Here is a 22,876-nt window from a genome sequence, read left to right on the forward strand (position 1 = left end):
AGATGCAGAACTGTGTGTGTTTACAATTCTATTATTTGTGTCAATTATATATACCACATATACAGAAAAAATATGGAAGGATAGATACCAAAATATTAACAATGTATATCTATGACACTGGGATTACAGGATACTGCTTTCTTCTTTTATAGCCTTTTGCATTTTTCTTTTTTACCATGATTATATGATACTTTTATAATAAAAAGATTAATCTATTTTCATTAAAAATTTTTATATATTTATAAGCATATAGACTATATTGGGGCTCAGGTAAGAGTGGTGGCCTCTGAGGAGAACTGGGCAGGGCAGGAGGGCAAGGATGGAGTTGCTGCTTTTCATATACCTAAGGGGTAGGTACTTTTGAATTTTGCATCACGTACCTGGTAACCTATTAAAAATCTTTTTTTTTTTTTTAAAGCACTGAGATGGCTCCAAGGGAGAGGAACCCTCCTCTCCAGAAATGTTCAGAAAGCCAAGCCTGTCAGGTCCTTACCAGGCTTGCTACAGAGGGGACTTAGACAAGCTGGTGAGGGGCCAGACCAGCTGACCCCAATATCCCTTCTGAATCTAGACAAGCTGGTGAGGGGCCAGACCAGCTGACCCCAATATCCATTCTGAATCTAAGTCTTTGTGATTGTTTCAATGAAGTGCAGGAAAGAAGGAAGCAAGTGAGAATACAGGTTAAAATTCATTCATAGATGTGTCGTTCAGGAAATATTCATTAGCGCCTTCTATTGGTCAGGTGCTCCGCTGGGCAAGACCAATGAGCAGGACCAGTGGTCCCTGCTTTCAGACTGCAGTGTACAGTGTACAGTTTACCCAAGATACAGTTCAAGGACACAAATCCCAGTCTGAGGCCTTTTCATGCCTCCCTCCTCTTCCAGAAAACCAAAGAAATTCTTGGACTGCTTCACCCCACCCACATTGGGCCTCTGATGGCTTCTTGTCCACACAAAGCCCTTTACTGCCTGGTGCTTGTGGTGCCTCCACAGGAAAGGTGATTTTAGTGGCTGGTTCTTTCCCATCTCTCAGGTATCAGCTTAAGTCAGTTCCTCAGAGAGGCCATCCTTTGCCCCCTGTAATTTCCTTTCAAAACACCTTGTTTACTTCCTCCACGGCACTCAGCACCACTGCAATTATTTTGTCTATTTGCTTATTGCCTACGTACTCAAAGAGACCGTCTCTATCTTCATCACTATTATATCTGTAGTGCCTATCACATGACCATACATAGGTAGGAACTCAGTAAAGGCTGGCTGAATTACAAACCAGTGTTGATTACACCTTCCACATAAACCTCCTCTGGGGCAACATCACAAACATCCCCAGCTGGAACAGCCAGCCTTTCACCCACAAGGCCATTTCACAGCCACTTATTTCACCTCCGCTTCAGCTTCACATCTGAGCTTTCAGAAACCACATCCTCAAAGGACACAAAAGCACCCATTTTCTCATCCCAGGGCAGTGTGAATTCAGAAGAAAGCACAGAGGTGGAAAGAGGGAGGCAGTTTAAAAACCAGAAGTGCAATTAAATGAAGAAGCAAAATGTCAAAAATAAATGGAAATTATCACTCTTCATAATGTACCCTTTGCTTAATGGATGACAAATTGTAGCAGTAATTCTCAACATTTAATGGTAAACTATCCCAAGATGGGAATCTGACGTGAAACAGTCATGGAAAGAAGATGTCCCTTTTGTTTCCAATTTTGTCACAAGTATTGTCACAGTGATGTGATTAAAATAAAACTTTGTGGATGAAGTAGCCCTTTTAAACAAGGAAGGAAAGAAACCTAAGACTCATAGCACTCATACTCCAGCTGCATCCTGGGAATCATGGTGCAGATCACCAGTGTATAAATTTTTTCTTGTGAGACCATTAGCTTAGAGATACTATGAGCAGTTACAAAATGGAGGCCCATCCAGGGAACAACAATTAGGACACAGTACATTTGAGATCAGCCGGTACTGTATATTCATGGCCTCTCCTCCACAGATCACGTCCAGCTGTAAAGAATATTGTATTCTCCACATGTCATTCCTTCTTGCCCCTAGAATGGGCTCTCCAATGGACAAGCAGGGACCCAGAAGACCCGTGTGGTTGGTCTCCTGAACACTGATGGGGGTGGAGCACAGAACTAAGCAGTGAAACAATGTTTAAGGCTGAGGGGGTGGCATGTGGTCCTTTCTTTGGTCAACTTTTTAGGTACTCTTGGGATTGGGCAGCAACCAATCTAAGTCTCCTGATTCTACTCTTTGCTCTCAACACTCTGGAAAATAAAAATTTATAACAACAATGACATTAATACCTATGATTTACTAAGTGCATTATTGTATATTTGTTGGAATTTTCATAGTAACACACCCCAATAGTAAATTTAGGAATTTATCCCTTCCCTATTGTGGGAAATAAGAGAACTGTCATTCAAAACGCCCTGGCCTAGTCAAGCAGCAGTCATGACCTAGGCTAGGCAGATTGGGCTCCATTGCTGAAACAGCAATTCTCAGACAGGAAAGCAAAAGGATTAAAATGTTTGGAGTTGACCAGACTTTCAGCTATCTCCTGATAATGCATCTTGTCCCTCCTAAGCTTAGCTTTTAGTTGATTTCCTGATTTTGTGAGCTACCCCATAACCTTCTAATGAAATCCTATGTTTGCTTGTGTATTAATTTCCTAGGGCTGACATAACAAAATACCACAAACTGGACATCTTAAAACAATAGAAAGTATTCTCTCATTGGAGAATTCTGGAGGCTAGAAGTCTGAAATTGGCGTGTTGGCAGGCTTCGTCCTTCTGGAAGCTCTGGGGGAAAGTCTGTTCCATGCCTCTCTCCAAATTTTTGGTGGTTGCTGGCAATCCTTGGCATTCCATGGCTTATAGATGCATTATTCTAATTTGTGCCTGTCTTCACATGGCCATCTTTTCTGTGTGTGCGTCCAAATTTCCCTCTTCTTACAAGAACACCAGCCACTGGCTTAGGGCCCACCCTAATCCACTATAACCTCTTTGTAACTTGACAACAATGCAAAGAACCTATTTCCAAATAAGGTCACATTCAGAGGCTCCAGGTGGACATGAATTTTGAGGGGACACTATTTAACCCAATATATAGCATGCAACCAAAAAAAACTCTGATCCAGTTATGTTCCAAGCCAGTGTTCTAGAGTGGGTTCTATGCATTATCTGCTTTAATCTTGACAATCTTTAAGGTGGGCGCCTTTATTTACCCCCATTTCAGAGCTGGAAAAATGAAGGCCCTGAGAATTTGTTCAAGGTCAAATGGCCAGTAAGAGGCAGAGTTAAGATTCAAGGCAAGGTCTATATCCAATACAAATGTGCTCTCCTAACCACTACATTATGTTCCAGGCTTTGCTCTACTTGGAAATGCACTGATACCCTCACCCCTCCAACCACGAACTATAAGCTATGAAAGGAAAATGGTCCACTCCCCAAACTGGGGCTAGGTCTCCACATCTCCACGTGGCTATTCTGCCTTCTCTGTACCACAGTACTGGGTGACAACCAAAGTCAGAGAATGTGGACAAGAACCAGGAAGAATCCTGAGTGATTCAGAGAACAGCTGCTATAATTGTCTGGTCAGAAGTACACATGGGTAGCTGTGGCAGGAAGAAATCTGCTGAGCTCTGGGTCAGATGGTCAAAGGGACAGCGATGGAGGGTAGTGTTTGGTGCTGGGCGGTCTCTTCTCTGTGAGGCCCAGGCAAACAGTGAAGGCTCAGGCTTGGATGATCAGAGCACCAAAAATTTTTTTAGAGTTTCTGCCTCAGCCAAGACTCAGCTGAATAAGGACGTGGATCAGGTAGCAGCTCAGAGCTCTCTGGTTGATCCATCTTGTGAGGCTTTAGGATAAATCCAGGTCTTGCCAGACCCTCTAAAGGGTGGGGGAGCCATATTCTTCAAAAATAGTGGATCCAGAGTCTGTTGAACTTAATAGACTGGCCCTCATCCATCAAAAAGGACAGTCCCCCACCCACCCCACCCCCACCCCCACCCCCCGGCAAAAAAAAAAAAAGATTCTGTGACCGAGTTACTCCCTAGGGCAAGAACATCAGGTCCTGGAAAAGGATACTGACATGTGGTACCAGAGATGGGTCAAAATGTCCTAAGGTAAAAATAGAATCAATGTGCTTTGAACTTCAAACCCAGTGGAAAATCATGCAGCTAGAGGGCAGTGTTGTTGGTACTTCTTTACATCTAAACCAGTGTCTGAAAAGATTTCAATCAACAAAGGGAGCTATTCAACCTAAATGTCCATCAACAGAAGAATGGATAAAGAAGATGTGGTACATATATACATTGGAATATTACTCAGCCATAATAAAAAGGAACGAAAATTGTGCAATTTGCAGAGACGTGCATAGACCTAGAGACTCAGAGTGAAGTCAGAAAAACAAATATATAACATCACTTATATGTGGAATCTAGAAAAACGATACAGATGAATTTAGTTGCAAAGCAGAAATAGAGACACAGACATAGAGAATGGACTTATGGATAAAAGGCGGGGAGGGGGGAAGGGATGAATTGGGAGACTGGGATTGACATATATACACTATTGATACTATGTATAAAATAGATAACTAGTGAGAACCTACTGTATAGCATGGGGAACTCTACTCAATGCCCTGCAGTGACCTAAACGGAAAGGAAATCCAGAAAAGAGGGGATACATGTACACGTATAGCTGATTCACTTTGCTGTACAGCAGAAACTAACACAACATTGTAAAACAACTATACTCCAATAAAACTTAATTAAAAAAAAACAAAGGGAGCATCTTTTTATGATTGGTCTTATTCAATGATTGGTCTTCCTCACTATTCTGTGAGGCAAGTGCTACACTTCCCTCACAGAAATACTAGAGATAAGCAAAAAGAAAAATTATTCATTAGCGTACCATCTGGAGACACTTGGTGTAAACATTTGTATTTATATCCTTCCAGATATTTTTCTAAATATTCCCCCAAATTAATGTCTAATGTACATGGTTTTACAATCTGATTCTTTAACTTAAAATTGTATCCCAACATTTTTCCATCTCAGGAAGTATTATTCTACAACACGACTTTTCATGGCTGTATAATTCATTGTATTGAAGCCCCCAGTGAACATTTAAGTTGTTCCAGATTGTTGCTACAATAACCAACACTGCAACATTTAATGATGCTGCTAAATCTTTGCACATGATTTATTTCCTTCGACTAAATGCCTAAAACTGTAATTACTGGGTCAAAAACTACATAACACTTGAGGTCCTTTTTATAGGTGTTACTAACCATTCACTGGGAAGCTTGTACCAATTTATACTCCATCAGCTGCAGATAAGGGAGCCCATTTTGTGTGTCTTTACATGCAATGGATTTTGTCATTTAAAAAAACCTTTGAAGTCATCACTTATTTTATAAAAACAGCCACATCCCTAAAAAGCAAGATCATTCCTGCCAAGGAGTGTACTTGAGTCACTAGAATATTAGTCTAGTTAGTCTGAAACCATTTAATTTCTGTCCTTGTGCCTGACGCAGCTTTTCTACCCACTGGTGTCTTAGGAAAGAAAATAGTAAAGGAGAACTTAAAGGAAGAGAAAAAACATACAAATTCTCCTATCTCTGCAGACACTGAAGAGGCCGGTGCTCCAGTCCCCACCAGTCTGGACAATCGTTGTGACTGTGGTCCTGCCACTGGCTCCCCGGACAGGCTGCTTCACCACAGCCTGGGCTGGTGCATGGCTCCTGGAGAGTCAAGGATGGTGATTAACTTGGAAACAAAGAAGATGGTTCAGAAGGATAATCATCAAGCCAAGACACAGTGATAAAGAGCTGGGACCCAGTGATGCCCAGTGGCTCTTATTTCATAGCCCAAGCTGACTTCACCATCTCCCTCCCTCCTCCTCCATCGTACCTTCTCTGATTTTTTGCCCCATTTCTATTAGTGGCATTATTATTCCAAGCTCTGTCCCTCAGACTCAATGTCAAGTCTACTTCCTCAGTGTTTCTCAGTGTTTAATAATAAATTCACAAATTTGGAACCAAGAGTGCTCAGTTCAAGCCCCAGCATGCCGCTTCCTGGAAGCCTGACCTTGGTTAAGTGGCTTAACCTCTGTTTTGTTTGTTCAAATTTAAGATGAAAAAACTACCTCACAGGGTTATTATGTGGACTGAAGGACAGGTAACTTGTTTATTGTGCACACAGCCTGTGTAACAATGTGACCCTGAGTGAGGCTGTATGCAAGGATTTTGAAACTTTGTTGAAAAGACAAAGGAATTGGACTGAATGGTACATCTAAATCTGGACGAGGCTACTGAAGTGGGACAGGTAGTATCATTTAAATGAATAACCCAGACTTCAGAATATATCTTGATATCAAACCACTATATGGTTGTCCTCGTGCAGCCACATAGTACAACTCTGGTTCGATTTTCCCTGAAGGGCATAGATATTCCACTCAGTCATTCTGAAATAGAAATACAGGCCCAGGGGGTGGGCTTCAAAAGTGAGGTGAGAAAAAAACTTCCTTCTCTTTCTGGGGCTGAAAGTTAGATTTGCCTGAATGCCTACCATGGGGATACCTGGAGTGAGTCCTATAGTGAAGGGTAAGCTGTTATGTAGCCTCATGGAAGGGGCATGTCAAGAGTGGGATAGAGGGGCCCGAGAATGAGAATGAGTCTCAGCCTGTACATAGTAGCAGTTATTCTGTTTGGGGCTACCCTTTTAGCAAGCTTCATTAAGAGTTTTGTACCTGGTCTTTGATGTGTTATGAGGAAATAAAGAGCTTGCCTCATACTTGAGAGAAAATAAAAAGACAGCAGTATTTCTTCCTGTAACAGCTGTTGTTACAGTAATAGTCACCAAAGTTCTGCACCTGGGACACCTGGGACACAAAACCTAGAGGCCAGAGTAGAATACTCCTGAGCATCCTTAAGGCAACACCCTGTGGGCATCTTGGAAACAGCTGTGGAGCCCTTTGAGAACCTCTGATTTGGGACATTAAATCCAATGGAATTTCAAGTTATCATAATATGGGGAGCTCTGTTCTTGTTATTAGGATCACATCTCTTTTTCATTCCACCAATACTACCCACACCCTCCCAAACCTGACAGCACATTGGCTTGTTAAAAAAACAAATTCCCAAGCCTCACCCCAGACCACTGTACAGGACTCCAGGGATGAGGTATAGAAATCAGTGTCCCTAATAAAGTTCCAAGGCAATGCCCACGTAGTCATCCTGATAACAGCCTGAAACCTGATACGGGTGGACTTGGAGACCACTGATGATCACTGCAATGGCTTCTGCATCTCCTACCAGGTAGGTGGCGATGTCAATGTAACAGAGATGGCAAGGAAAATAGAATAGGAGGTAAGGCAGAAGGGAAGAGGATGCTGGGAGCACAGCCAAGCTACAGTGCCAGTGAGACATGAGGGGCATCCCAGCCAACAGCTGGGAATGCTGCACAAGAGCTTGGAAGAGCGAGTAGAGTTGGGAGTGACCTATCCAGAAGTGTGAAAGTAGAGCTATGAAACATCCCCACCCTTTTATCCATTTGGCATTATAGACAATATGTAGGGTCTAACAAGCTTTTCAAGAACCTATCAAAGCGTTTGAGACCTGGAAAAAAGTATTGGCTACAAAATATAAAAACTGCAAAGTTGGGGCTTCCCTGGTGGCGCAGTGGTTGAGAGTCCGCCTGCCGATGCAGGGGACACGGGTTCGTGCCCCTGTCTGGGAAAATCCCACATGCCGCAGAGCGGCTGGGCCCGTGAGCCATGGCCGCTGAGCCTGTGCATCTGGAGCCTGTGCTCCGCAACGGGAGAGGCCACAACAGTGAGAGGCCCACATACCGCCAGAAAAAAAAAAAAAACTGCGAAGTTGAAATTAGTTAATGCTCAATTAAACACAAAAACCTAGCATGATACCTGTCACATGAATGTCCAATTTGGAATTCACACATATTTTATTACATTTGAAAACAAATTACAATTCTCTCATTTTGAAAAAACAAAAAACAAAAAAACCCAAGAATGAATGACTGCTGAGAAGCAGCAGCTAATCATAAATTAAATTACTCAAAGCCAAATAATTTCAAAAGCAAAATTATTAAAAGCCTTTCACTTAGTATACAGAAAAGAAAAAGGATATAACATAGGTATGGGTGCATGTTAATATATTTGCTATGATGTGGGCTAAAGCTTACTGCTATGGATTGAATTGTGTCTCCCCAAATTCATATGTTGAAGATCTAGCTCCCAATGTGACTGTATTTGGAGGTAGGGCTTCAAGGAGATAATTAAGGTTAAATAAAGAATAGGGGTAGGATCCTGGTCCAATAGGACTGCTGGCCTTATAATAAGGGAAAAGCCATGTAAACACTCAGAGAGAAGGCTGCAAACCAAGAAGAGTCCTCACCAGAACTGGACCATGATGGCACCCTGATTTTGGACTTCCAGCCTCCAGAACTGTGAGAAAATAAGTATCTCTTCCGTAAGCTACACTGTCTGTGGTATTTTTTTATGAAATTCTGGGCAGACTAAGACACCTATGAAGACTTCAGATTGGTCCTGAAGAAACTACCTCTGTACATATCTTCTCTCCTCTACTTCCATGTGAACTCCTTGAGGTCAGGGGGCACCTGCTGCTTCTCCCTGTATCCCCAGAATCCAGTGCACTCCTTGAAAACTAGTGGGTGCACAACAACTGTTGAATTGGATTAAACTCAATTCACACATCTCTTCCATTATATCTGAGTCCTCCTCAAATCTAGCTACAGATTATGTGACCTTAACCATGTTTCATTCTCTAGTAAAGGCACAACTCTCAGGTCTGAATTGATTACATAAAAACATCAAGAGTTTTTATTGAGAGTAGCCTAAAATCTTCTTGCATGCCTCCACATAACCCAGGGCATTTACCTCTCAATGTGATCCCTGCAAGTTGGGACTTCCATTATTACACTAAGAGTTTCCAGCAATTTTAGTAAAGGAGTTTCTTAGCGCTGAGCCCCTAGATTAGATTTTCCCCTGAAACGCACTTATAGCTTGGAGCCCTAGAAGAGAATTTTCTGCTTCTATCTCAGTATTATATGTGTAACACCTATTATGGCAAGGAAGCCTGTCCTCTAGCTATTGCAAATCAAATAACTAAGAGGGTAGCTTTTCCTTGGTGGGGGAAAAAAGGGGGTTTTTGTGTGTGTGTTTGCCTAATTTTGAACTCAAGAACTGTATTATTTTCTTTCCTTAATACTCTGAATCTTTGGTGATTTTTATATTAAAATGTTTGAATTGACATTCATTAGCTAAAACATTTCAGTTCAAGATTATAGCTCATGTGTCAAAATTAAAATAACAAGCACAGCTACCCTTCACTGAGTACCTGCTATGTGCCAGGCACTTAGTAGTTCCTTTAAGAACTGAATAATTATTCAGGGGCTGCTATAGGTGTCAGACTAAAGTAGCTATTGCAGCTTCCTACATAGCTTTTAGCTCTGTATATTACTCTAGATAGATAGAATCTTACACTACCAGTAATAAGAATGAGTTTGGAAGCAGTGGGTGAAGCTGATGGTCACAGTTTCTAAATCAGAGTAGCTATCCATTTGCCATCAAATTCAGCAACTTCTTCATTTAGTGTAAAGAGGACAGAGCTTCGATTCAGGCACACTAAAGTACAAATGTGGCTCAGCTGCATTCTAGTTGTTTGACCCTGTAAAATACAACTTGTCCCAGTCCTCAGCTCTGGTCTCCTCTTCCATAAAATTGGATTTAAACTATCGCGCCTCCATAGTCGCCCTGAGGATTAAACAAGATTATGTACTTGGCATATAGTAGGCATGCAGTTGATGGCAGCTACCGTTATTATTTAAATTAAGGATCTTGCACATACCCTAGGGCATCCTGAACACTTTTCTCAGAAACGAAGAGCAGAGGGAGGAGATTGGGGGCAGTTTCTCAGTTGTCATATGTGCTACCCAAATACCTTAAAATTCAATCAGGGTGACTGATCATCCCAGTTTGCCCTGGCCTAAGGGATTTTCCAGGATGGAAAACTTTCAGTGTTAAAATTAGAACAGTCCCAGACAAACCAAGAGGGTTGGTCACCATAAAGGAGAGAAGCAGAGAGAGGCTTCAACTGGTGGGAGACAGAGGACTCACTGCAGTCATTCTAGTTATCAGCTCCTACCAAACAACGGATGGGACACACAGCCTTCCCCTTTTTCAGCCTTACCCTAACCTTCACCTCTTCTAGCAGCTAAACACATTCCCCACTGCATGTTCCCACACACCTGGTGCTTCAGCCTGGGGGGGTTTCATGTCACCCTCTACTTTAATGAAACTTGCAGTACTAAGAGTTTGTTCTGCCTTCCACTGAGGCCTCCTTGATGAACCATTTCAAACTCTTAACTGAAGTCAAAACTCTTGAGTTTTGGTTTCAAAAGGGTGGAAATTAATGGCAGCCACCAGAAATAAAGTTTCACTTGGTCAGGGTGCAACATTTCCAGTTAAGAATAGAGACACCTTTCCATCCAAGCCAGCTCTTTTCTTTTCACCAGCCAAGCAAGGCCAGAAGGAAATAATCAGTTGCCTCCTTTTCAAGCACACATGGGAAATGACAGCAGCTTTCTTCCTGAGCCCAGTTTTCTTTTTCCTGGCTCCTTACAGGAGGATATTGATTTGATATTCCAACCAAAGAGCAAAAGCTGGGGGTAAAATCACCCTATTCCCTACCTCAAGCTGGAAATAAAATGTTGTGCATCTTCAGATGATATGAGTGAAAGCAACAGAGGTGAGTGTGTGTTGAGGAAGGAAATATCCTCAGGAAACTCAGAGAAGTAATTTCCAAACCAATTCATAGTTAATAGGTATTTTCTTGTCACTGGGGATATCCTTTTCCCTTCAACAATAAGCTGACTGATTCTAAACTTAGGTTCAATCCAAAATGAAACATCTAAAGAATGTTGCCTTGATATTCTGGAACCTGAGGTCATAGCAGTGTAACTGGCAGACATCTTATTTCTTTAAAGACAGGTACACAGTTAACTGTGGGCATGTCCGTCTTACTAACCTGAAGGGAGATACTGCTTAAGATATAGTGTAAGTTAAATAAAAAGAAAACTACCCTTTGGTGGAAAAATACCTTTGCTTTAAGAGATAACTCTAGCAAACATTTATCTAGCTAAGTGTCACCTGACCTTCCCTTAGGGGACTCAAAAGGCTACAGGTTTCCGCCATGCCTTGTAACTGAGAAGTAGTGGGGGCCTCTCATCATCCCCAGGGCTGCTGGTCCAATTCAGCAAGAGGGTATGAGTCCCACAAATAACCTGAAAACAGAGACAGAAAGAAAGGTCTTGCAGCACAGATATCGTGCTTGAGACCACCTAATAAAAGATGGTTTCCTAAAGTTTAAGCTACGCTAAGTTGTCCCAAGTCTCTAAGGATTTTTACAACTTCTAGAAATCTCCTACTCTTCCATGGACTTCATTGAGCATGCCGGCAAAGTGTTGCTACTTCTTCCCTACACAGCCCAAATGGAATCTGGTGAACAAAGCAGGGCTTGGCTGGTGATCGCCTCCCTACTGCTCTGAATCTTCAGGGTCTTAGGAGCCTCTGAAGTATGTCTCTAGAGCATGTCTTATAGAGGCACAGACACCAGAAACACTAGGAAAATGTTCCTAGAGAAATAAAATTAGAGAAAATTGCACATTGAGGGGAGGGGTCTGTAATAAAAATTCAATGTTATTTATACTAGAAAGACAACAGGCGGAAATTGCCAACTCTACTATATATTCTCATCAGACCCATAGAGAATGATTGTTTACGGTTCTGAACTTCAAAGCATTTACTTGAACAGGGTTGTCAGCAAAAGCCTATATAATACCACCCAAATCAAGATCCTTCAGATACAGCTTCATAATTGCCTTCACTCACTAGGTTCTGGACAACTCTCATTGTCTTCTTAAGGATGCATCCCACATGAAGGACAGCCATGTTTCTTCTGCTTACCACTCTATTCCAAGTGCTTAACACAGTGTTTGAAACACTGTTAATAAGCACTCAATAAGCTGTTGAATAAACGTGCTATATATGAAAATTCAAGTTTATAAGAATAACAGAAATTAAGTGATTACTAGCTTTGCAAAAAGATTTACAATAAGATTCCTCTGAAGAATGAGCAACCATTGCACATGTAAGCTGATTCCATATTTTAAAATTTCATTTGTGCCAACTTTTCTAATCAAACATCTATTGTATGAAGTGACCAATCCATATGCCACACAGCGCTTTCACCTAAAAATAAATGAAAAAGAGAAAGAAGAAAAAGAAATGTTCTTCTTTATAGAAGAATGACAACTATTTATGGAAAAGAAATGGTAACTGAAACCCAGTCCCCTGAAACAGAGTCCCCTGATGAGTTTATGATTAACCACTCTATCCAAAACTTTCTCTTTCTTGTCCAGCCCCTCTTCCCCTCAGGACTGAGTAGTATCAAAGAAAAGGGGAGGCTGAAGTCGAGCAGGGCCTTGGAGGGCCCTCTCAGGTACAAAAGTCCCTCCATGTTCCCTGTTTCTTATTTGTAGAAAATGGCTTTAGTCTCCTAGGCCTTCCCCCTAAGTTCTAAAGGGCTAAGACTAAGGCAATTACTAATTAGGGAAGTGATGGAATGCAAAAATAAAGGAAAAACAAATAGTTCAGCAATAAAACAGAGGCTGAGCTCCTCCTAAAGGGATATACACACAATCTGATGCATATCTTCGAGTTGTTCCGAAGAAACTAAGACCGCCAACCTGGTAGAAGATGGTGACGATCTGCTGACCATAAGCACAGAAACCTCAGACTAGCTGGAACCAGAAAGTTGATGATTAAGATTCCCAAAACATTAGCCTGTTACCTCACCACCAACCAATCAGAAGAAAGTCCAGGAGCTACAACCCTCACCCCAAATGTTGCCTTTAAAAACTCATACTTGAAAGCCATCAGGGAGTTACGGTCTTTTGAGCACAAGCTGCCTGCCCATTATCCTTGCTTGGCACCCCGCAAATAAATGCTGCACTTTCCTTCACCACAACCCAGGGTCAGTAGCTTGGCTTTGCTGTGCATCAGGTAAGCAAACCCAAGTCTGGTTTGGTAATAATTTTCGCATTAGAAAATCACCATTTTGCACAGTTTCCAACATAATTTATTCAGGAAAGGATCGGGGGTAATAAAACCATTAGGTAAAAAATTGGGAACAGGACATTTGCAAGGTGCTAAAACATCCTCTACAGATTTCTAATTGTAAAAGAAATAACGGATCTTAACTCTGGAGAAATACTCAAAATGTATTTTTACAATGGAAAGTCCTGAGAGTGTTTTTTTTAAATGTATCTTTACAACAAAAACTCTGAAAGTGATTAAAAATATGTATCTTTATAATGGAAAGTTCTGCAAGTGATCAAAACGTATCTTTAAAAGGAAGAGTTTGAGAAATTATCAAATTTAGCATCACTAAGAGTGGGACAAACTGATATTACGTATCTCTTGATATGGTACAACAGGAAGTAATGTTTAACCTAAATCTCTTTGTCTGTAGACCATGCTGTCCAACAGAAATAAAATGCGAGTCACATATGCAATTTAAAATTTTCCAGAAGCTACTTTTTAAAAAGTAAAAAGAAACCGATGAAATTAACTTTAATATATTTTATTTAATCCAATTTATTCAAAATATTATTTCAGCATGTAATCAACATAAAATTGAGGTATTTTACGTTCTCTTTGTCATAATAAGTCTTTATTCTACGCTTTTACAGCACACGTCAGTGCAGACTACTCACATTTCAAGTCCTCTACAGACACATTTGGTTAAGTGGCTAAATTATTGGACAGCACAGCTCTAGACCTAATTCCAGTATAAGGAAAACAAGGGATACAACAAATCACCACTTAGTCCTCCAAAGTGAAAATGCAGTTAACTGCTCCTTTGTCACATCCCTTAAGCCCTTAGGAGTAAGGACCGTGTCCTATCCTGTTTGTTTTTCATGTGTGTGTGTGTGGGGGGGGGGTGTTCCCTACCTTACAATCAATTAAGCTTTAAGGAGAGCAGTGAGCAGTTAGAAAACTTAATTGATGCTGTAAGTCTTGGGTGGCATCTAAGTAGTTTCTAATACAGATGTGAAGTTATGTCCAAAGATATTAAGAAGAGAAAATAGCATAACAAAGTATCAGCTAACACTGAGAACTTACCTGAGCCAGGCACATAAGTATCTAGCAAACAGTCATCAGAATGACTAAGTGAATGAATTTTTCAAGTGAAAAACAGAAAGACAAAACTACTACAAACTATAAAAGACATGAAGGAACATATCATCTCATTCCCACCTAAAAATTTGCAGTGACTCTCTAGGTAATTAAATCAACTTCGAATTTCTGCCTGGAATCCAAGAATTGTTATAATAAGGCCCAATTTACTTACCTGTTTCCAATTTCTCTCTCATTCCTCCAAGATAAACATTCCATTCCCAGCATTATCTCCCAAACAAGCCATGCATTTGCTTTCACCTCCTAGCCCTTATCCACACCTGGTTCTAAAAGCTTGGAATGCGGCCCTGCTCTCCTAGCTGCTGCTCCAATCCTAATCATCCTTCACGGCACACCTCATCTGTGAAGTCTTATCTGACTCAAGTCCATAGAAACTTCTCCCTCTTCTGACCTAACAGCCCTGACATCGCTGGCCTTGGTCAAATACATTCTTGTTTCCCATGCATGCATTCCTTGTTTAATAAGTATGCTGCAATGGGCTGGAGCTATGGAAGCCAGGGCTCTAACACATCTCTGCCACTGATGTATAGGATTTGGACAGGTCACTTGTCCTCTCTAGACCTGTTTCTTCATGTGGCCTCTTTGCTACCCCTTCAGCACACCAGCTACACGCCCCTGCCTCAGAGCTTTTACACCTGCTGTACCCTCTGCCTAATATGCTTTTTTACCCAGATTATCTGCTAACAAAACTATATATGCATTTACCCTTGGACCTACAAGCCAACTTCCATAAATTTAAGATACACTTCCACAAATACAAAACCACATATCCACAAAGTTACTCACCATATAATTCTATACAGGTTCTATAAAATATCAGAAACTTAGAAACACCTAAATGCCCATCCATAGGAAACTAATTGAATGAGTTATGGTACACCTTTACAAAAGTATAACACAGAGGAGAGAAGAGGAGGGACAGAAGGGGGCAAGGGAGGAAAAGGAGAAGGACAAAGAAAGAGATCTCCATGACCTAAAGTAAAAAAATAAATACATATATTTATCAAAAAATAAATTTAACTTAAAAAAGCAAGGTATAAAATAATTATCTATAACATCTACTTTTTACATGAGAAAGGAGGAAGTAAAGTACATATAAATAAATATTTGCTTATTTTTAGAAAGAGACACAGGAAAGATAATCTAGAAACTAGTGAAATGGTTAGCTATAGAACATGGGAATGTGGTGCCAGAGAGTAAAAATTCTCTGAATGGATGTAGTTTTGACTTTCAAACAGTGTAAGTACTTTACTTTTTCAAAAAATAAATAAAAAGGGAAAAAAACCCATAAAATTGAGTAAGAGAAACAAATGACTTTATATTAAAACCACAAATGAAAAGGAATTCATTCAAGTAACATTTAAACACAGTGCTTTGACTATTTCCCTTAGTGAGAAACACCTTAAGGACACAAAGAACTGCAAATTTGTTTTTCAAAAAATATATATTGAACTCTACTTAGTAAATTTGTTGTTCATAGTAGCACTGCATTGGCAAGTCTGAAATTATTAACAGAGCAAATCAGTAAATATACTGAGGTTCTTGGGAACCAGAATTTTCACTGTGTGAGAAGAAAGATACAAATATTTTCAGGGAAAATGCAAGAAAGAATTGTGGTATTAGATAAAATTATGATTTTTATATATACATATTTCTTAGCTCTGCCTGTTGGAAAAGCCTAAAAAAACCCCATAACTTAGTAGCAATGAGCACACAAAACACCCACATCTTGCTTTCTTAATACCATTCTCCATTAAAATGAAGCAGAGGTCCTTGGAGAAAAAACTGATTCCTGTTCTGGGGACAGGAAAATACAAGGTGAATAGGAAACTGCTTGTGCCATTAAGCAAAGAAATGTTCCAAGACTGATGGGGAGATAGCAAAAGCACACAGGAACTAGCTTGAACGGGGCTCCCACTGGATAACTCCAGAAAATCTGAGCAGTCAAAGTATAACAATGGTAACAGATTATAGCATATATGAAAAAAAGAACCCATCAGTCCATAGTGGTTTGTAAAGAATGGTGAAAGGCAAAAAATGGAAGCAAAGGGGAAACCTCTTCTTTACAGAAGAATGATACCTAATACATGTAGAAGAAATGATAAAATTAAGAACTCACCCTATTACAACTACCCATGTAGTTACTGGCAGAAAGATGATCGATGAATGCTACCATTTCCTGAAAGTTTGCTGGTAAACAGGATATTCACATAAATTTTAAAATATCACCTTACAGGCTACTTACTAATCACAAAAGAGAAAGGTTGCTTTTTCAATGGAGAAATCTGAAGATACTACTTTAACCAAGTGATCAAACTTAGTATCATCAGTAATGGGAACACACCAACAATATATGAACCTGACAATCATCAATACATGATGCAGTGGGAAGTATCACCCTGTAGTAGTCTTGCCAAGATTTTAAAATCTGAATCCAACCATGAGAAAACAGACAAATCCGGATTGTGAGGCAAACTTACTAGCAACTGGCATGGAGTCATCAAAAATGTTACTGTGATGAAAGACTGAAAAAGCAAAGCTGAGAAACTGTTCTAGTGTGAAGGAGATCAAGAGACATGACCACAAAATGTAATGCTTAATCTCTGAATAGACCCTGAAAAAAAAAACCTAATATTATTGCTAAACTACACTGGGCATATAAAATATATGCCCAATGTTACATTTCTTTCGCAAGATATATATATATATATATATATATATATAATACAAGATAATGTCCTAGTTCTTAGGGGTTATATGCTAAAGTATTGAAAGGTAAATTGTCATGGTGTTTGCAACTTACTGTTAAATGGTTCAAAATTTTTAAAAACTATATTCTAAATGCAAGGCGGTATCGTGGATAGGATCTTGTAATAGCAAAAAGACATTAGCGGAAAAACTAGTGGGACTTCCCTGGTGGCGCAGTGGTTAAGAATCTGCCTGCCAATGCAGGGGACACGGATTCTATCCCTGGTCTGGGAAGATCTCACACACCACAGAGCAACTAAGCCCATGCACCACAGCTACTGAAGCCCGCGCCCTAGAGCCCGCGTGTCGCAACTACTGAAGCCTGTGCGCCTAGAGCCCACACTCTGCAGCAAGAGAAGCCACTGCAATGAGAAGCCCGCGCACCGCAACAAAGAGTAGCCCCCACCAGCTGCAACTAGAGAAAGCCTGTGTGCAGCAACGAAGATCCAACACAGCCAAAGATAAATAAAAATTTATAAAAATACAGGCATATTAAAAAAAACTGGTGAAATCCTAATGAAGCCTTTAGTTAATGGCAGCGTACCAGTATTAATTAGTTTTGACAACTGAACCAAGGTTACATAAAATAATAACATTAGGGGAAACTGAGTGAAGGGTGTACCAGAACTCTCCATACATTAGATGCAACTTTTCTATAAAGCTAAACTATTCCAAAATAAAAAGTGCATTTTAAAAAATGTATGTTTAAAGAGAGAGAAAGCAAATGGAGCAAAATGTTAATAACTGGTAAATCTCAGTTGACAGGTATATGGATGTTTACTAGCCAATTATTTTAACTTTTCTGTAGGTTTAAAATTTGTCAAAATGTGAAGAGAAAATAAAGTGACAGAAGGTTAAAAGCAAAAGAATGGAAAAAGATATTCTACATGAACACTAACCAAAAGAAGACTGATGTTACTATACTAATGCTAGACAAAGTAGCCTTTAGGAAAAAATAAAGGAAAACTTCCTAATTAGAAAAGTTCAATTTACCAGAAAGACAGCAGAATCTAAATTTATATGCACCTAATCACACAGCATCAAAATTTATAAAACAAAAATTGTCTGAACTAGAAGGAGAAATATGTATATCCAGGGTCATGAGAGATTTCAGTACGTCTCCAAAACAAAGAGTACACCAAGAAAACAAAACGGTAGGATACAGATTTGAACAATTCAATCTGCAAGTATGACCTAATGCACGTATGTAGAGTTCCACAACTGCAGAATAAACATTCTTTAAAAGCTCACATGGAACATGTATAAAGAATGTTCATACACTGGGCGATAAGCTTGTCTTTACGGGAGGAGGCGTAAGGCAGGCTTCCAAGGTGCTGGCATTGTGATATTCCTTGACAGGGTGGTGATTACATAGGTTTTTGCTTTGTTGATAAATTCTGTTTCGTAGTTCATTTTTTGTATGTATTTTATATATTGTGTGTATATTATATATTTCTTATTGTTGTTCAGTTTATGTGCATTACATTTTACAACTTAAAAAGAGTTAGAATCCTTTAGGAAGGTAGCCATCTCCCATAAAACAATAAGCCCAATGCAGCTTATTTTTCCTTCAGCATTTCAACTAGTTGCTGTTTTTTGTTTCACACCTGATGAAGTAATAGGCTTGTGCTTAGAGGCTTCCTTATACAAAACTTACGTATCTTTAAACATAAAAAATATATTCAGCCCAGCAAGACATTTATTCTTAAGAGAGACACATAGGAATTGAGACTGAGGGAACAGAGAATCCATGAATCCCAGCTCACACTTAATCCAAGGAAGTATAGGTTCATAGGCTCATTTAATAAAATAGGCACAATCACTTACAATAGTAAAATTATTTTCCTTTCACCTTTCTTTTTTTTGGCCAAGCTCATTTCATTTAATTTGCCTAAGTTAAACATTAAGTAGGCTTTAGGCCCCAGGAAGGATTACTTTGATGTTGGGAATAACTAAGGCTATGCAGACTGAGGGAGCAGAAAAGAATCTAATGGAGGGAAAACAAAACAGCTGCCCCAGAAGAACCAAACAAATATGACATGATTATGGCCCATAGTAATCTTAATATAACCTTTATATCTTAATCCTGATATAGTAGTAGTAGTAACAGAAGAAGGAGTATTCAGTAACGTTTACTGAAGGCTCATCATCATCACCAATAACATTTCTAAAGGTCTACCACCTGCCAGGCACCACGCTCTATATAAGATTTTCCTCGATTGTTTCATCTAAACATCTCACAGTAAGCCCAGAAAGTAGGTAAATTACTAGTTCCATTTTACAGATGAAGAAATAGGCTGAGTAACTGGCCAAAACCACCCAAGTAGCAAGTGTAAGAAATGGAAATCTAACATAGCTAGCCTGAATTCAGAGAATGTAACCTTATCCACTCTGCTATACAGCCTGTTCCTAGCAGGTAAACAATGATTTGCACTTAATGATCTCTAAGGAATATTTCAGTTCTAACGTTCTAGGATTTGCTTTAATGATTCTATAATAGAGCATTCAACTAGGCCCAGTAATCTCAAACTGTATAAAGCAAAATAAGGAAGCTCCATAAAATCTCTTTACATGACCTGAAAAGTTAGAATTCAGGTTCCTTAGGATTATCAGAGTTGGACTTTCCCCATATTAAACCCTTCAAGAAATAGAAATGTTTTTCTTGTCTGTCAATCAATACCTAATATTTTTTCCTCATATGAAAACAAATGGCACAGACAATATCAAATGACATTCCAGAAAGAATAAGAGAATTTGCAATGCTGTTGGCTTGATCCTTTTTGTTTTGTTTTTTGTTTTATTTATTTATTTTTGGCTGCATTAGGTCTTCGTTGCTGGGTGCGGGCTTTCTCTCTAGTTGCGGCAAGCAGGGGCTACTCTTTGTTGCAGTGCTGCTCAGGCTTCTCGCTGCAGTGGCTTCTCTTTATTGTGGAGCACAGGCTCTAGGCACATGGGCTTCAGCAGTTGTGGGACATGGGCTCAGTAGCTGTGGCGCACAGGTTTAGTTGCTCCGTGGCATGTGGGATCTTCCCAGACCAGAGTTCGAACCCGTGTCCCCTGCATTGGCAGGCGGATTCTTAATCACTGTGCCACCAGGGAAGTCCCCATTGGCTTCATCTTTAAACACAATTGGACTCAAGACAAATCTGATAGATGCAGATTTCTGGGGGAAATCCTAAATCCTAAAATTTCACCTAAATTTAGTGAAAATCAAATAAACTGTTTATAAACTATTGATATTAGCCTTGAAAAAATATTATTGGTGGTTAATTGAATATATTAAAGCTAAAAAAAATTCTTATAAACATAAGACCTATTTGTTCTTTATACAAAATACTGAGTGATCATAATCAAGTCAAAATATTCTCATTTGTTCTTTTAAAATCATCATGAGAGTTCTTTTTAAAAAGCAAAACTAGCTGCCTAATTTACTCTTTTAGAAGAAAAACAGCTAACTCCACAATGGATATAATATGAAAAGTTGTTAGATGCTCCTTAGCCTCATAAATAATATGAAGTATACCTCATACAAGAAGCATACTGACACTTTTGTAATAATCTGAAATACTAGAAGCTTCTGGGAAATGGAAATAATTTGTTAAAAAACAAAGTATGGTACAACTACTTCTCTTCGAGGCCTCAATAAGGAAAAAAAATTTATTAGGTCCAGCAATCCAAGAAAACTTGGTGTATTTACAAGTACATGCAGAATTTGATGGTTAGAAATGAAATCTATTTAGGTCCAGCCTAAGATTCTCATAGCCCATCTATAGGCACAATCATAGTAGTAATATCCCCAGAAACCAGGATAAATCTCCAATGTGCCTGAATTTAATGAACCAGATAGATCATTGTATCACCAATATCTGCCCATAGCCCATTTTCAGTAAGATGAATTTTCTTGCTCGTGAGGTCCACGTGGAAAACAGCATGCTCAGAAATGGGGGTCTTCTCAGCGTGCTCTTTTCCCAGGACGGGAACTCGCCGAGGCCCCAACAGTGGATCATCAAATCTCATCAGTTTCACTTTGGAAAGGTCTACAGCAAAAGAAAGTATCAATATGAACATTTAATTACAGTCACTGACTCAAACCCATGCCTGAGCCTGATAATTCACACTGGTTGTTATATCTAAAACAATATTTTCATCAGATTACTAAGTAGGACCCGATGTCAGAAAGCAAAGCTGAATCTAACAAATCTTCATCTTCTGTCAACTTTTACCCAGATCAAAGACCAGCAGAGATTCTGGATAACACATCTCCTGAATTACAAACCAAGGGGAGGGACTGATTATATTTTTGAGTATTATCCTATATGGTCTCTCAAATCACTTTTAATACACTTCAGTTAACCATTTTTCAGAATATTAAAAAGCCTAAAACTTATTTATCTTGCTTGTCTTGCTTCCTGGAATACTTAAAAGTTCAAGAATTGTGGCTTTTGGGGAAAGATAATTTTGGAAAAAGAATTACTACTCTAAGAAATAGCATTACCAGTTTCTTGTTTTGCTCAAAGGATGACAGTGTATTAACAAGCTAATGAGAGACAAGGAAAGAAGGGGAATGGCTGGGGGAAAGGGCGCAGGTTTTAGAATTTTGAGCTTTTGGATGAGTTCCAACCCTCCCTTGCTTGAGATTTTCCTGATCTGCTCTTATGCAAGCTGATAAGATGGCTCCTGGTAAAGACAGCACTTGTCCCTTGAACAAATTTATGATCCAACAATCCTGCCAACAACTGAGCCCAAAAGAAATTTATTTATTTCAGCAATTCTGAGACTTTTCAACATCAAATGGTTTTATTTTATATGGTAGAAAAACACCATAAATGACTACAAATGCTGATTCTGGATTTACAGCTCATTCTAAGTGTAGCATGGCTAGTTTATACTTAACCTGATCCACAGAAACTGAAGATATTTTCTGAATTACTTCCCACCCCTTTCTAAAGTAGATTGCTGGGTGGTATGGGCTACACTCCCTCATGTTGCCTTGAGAGTATGAAACTTAGCATGAGAGGGATAAGATTTAAAAAAAGATAAAAGGAAACATTAATGCAGCTGGCGGCTATGCCAGGAGTACAGGTTATCCAGGCATTCTATTCTCCTTGGGAAACAAAGACTAAAGGACTACAAGTTTAGGGTAGGGATCCTGGGGCTTATGGAGCAATTATCTGCAACTACCATGAAGGCAAACCCTGCCTAAGAGTCTTTGTAGAGTCTCTGCAGAGGCCATACAATCTATCCCCATATACAGCACAAGCCCTGAAAATTAAAATGGGAAAGGAGCACTTACAGTCTTCATGACAGCCATGGTCTTATTTGGGGGGAAGAACACAATTCATTTTAACAGCTACTGCAATTCAACATGTACATCAGCGATAGCAAATTATTTTCTTATGGAAGTAGTGACAAGTCCTACCGGCAGATTTTATGCACAAAGCCTTTTACTGCAGATCTGCCTCTGTCTCTCTCTCTCACTCTCTCTGAAACAGACCTCCGTCATCATTCCAAGCAATGCTGAATCAAACTATTTCAAAGAAGCCTTAATACCCAACCAGGCTTCTAAGTGACAAAACACATCTGCTCTGATGTTTCACCATGTAGTTATTACTGCCAATAAAATTACTGGTGCTTTCTTAGTGGTTTTACTATCTTTTCTTATCCCAGACCTCTCTTATCATTGAAAATGTTGAAATTTAAGTCTGCAACTAAACAAGATTTAAGGCACTTAAAGATGAGAGTGATTGAGAGTCCCTAGGGACTGATAATGTGAAATGGAGCTTTTCACCTCCAAATTATTAGTTCATATGTGGCATGGGTG

At 39.5% G+C, this 22,876-nt stretch overlaps 2 protein-coding genes across 5 annotated transcripts in view; both read right to left on the reverse strand.

Moving 5' to 3' along the window:
* The window catches only part of PLAC8L1 (PLAC8 like 1), a 34,040-nt gene extending 13,459 nt beyond the window's left edge, over positions 1–20,581 (reverse strand). Inside the window, exons 1-2 of the mRNA XM_022590011.2 lie at positions 10,738–20,581; positions 5,613–5,749 (exon numbers count right to left, since the gene is read on the reverse strand). Of these exons, the coding sequence (XP_022445719.1) occupies positions 5,613–5,749; positions 10,738–11,018 (418 nt within the window). The 5' untranslated portion in view covers positions 11,019–20,581. The remainder of the gene's footprint in view (positions 1–5,612; positions 5,750–10,737) is intronic.
* Positions 20,582–20,698: 117 nt separating this feature from the next.
* LARS1 (leucyl-tRNA synthetase 1) overlaps positions 20,699–22,876 on the reverse strand; it is a 66,304-nt gene continuing 64,126 nt past the window's right edge. For all 4 annotated transcript variants that reach the window (XM_022590012.3, XM_089909446.1, XM_089909447.1 and 1 more), the window contains one exon: positions 20,699–21,092. In XM_022590012.3, the coding sequence (XP_022445720.2) occupies positions 20,887–21,092 (206 nt within the window). In that variant the 3' untranslated portion in view covers positions 20,699–20,886. The remainder of the gene's footprint in view (positions 21,093–22,876) is intronic.

The sequence above is a fragment of the Delphinapterus leucas genome, chromosome 3 (assembly GCF_059928025.1).
Source record: "Delphinapterus leucas isolate spDelLeu-1000000601 "Yukka" chromosome 3, BTC_Dleu_Yukka2, whole genome shotgun sequence".
Lineage (NCBI taxonomy): Eukaryota > Metazoa > Chordata > Mammalia > Artiodactyla > Monodontidae > Delphinapterus > Delphinapterus leucas.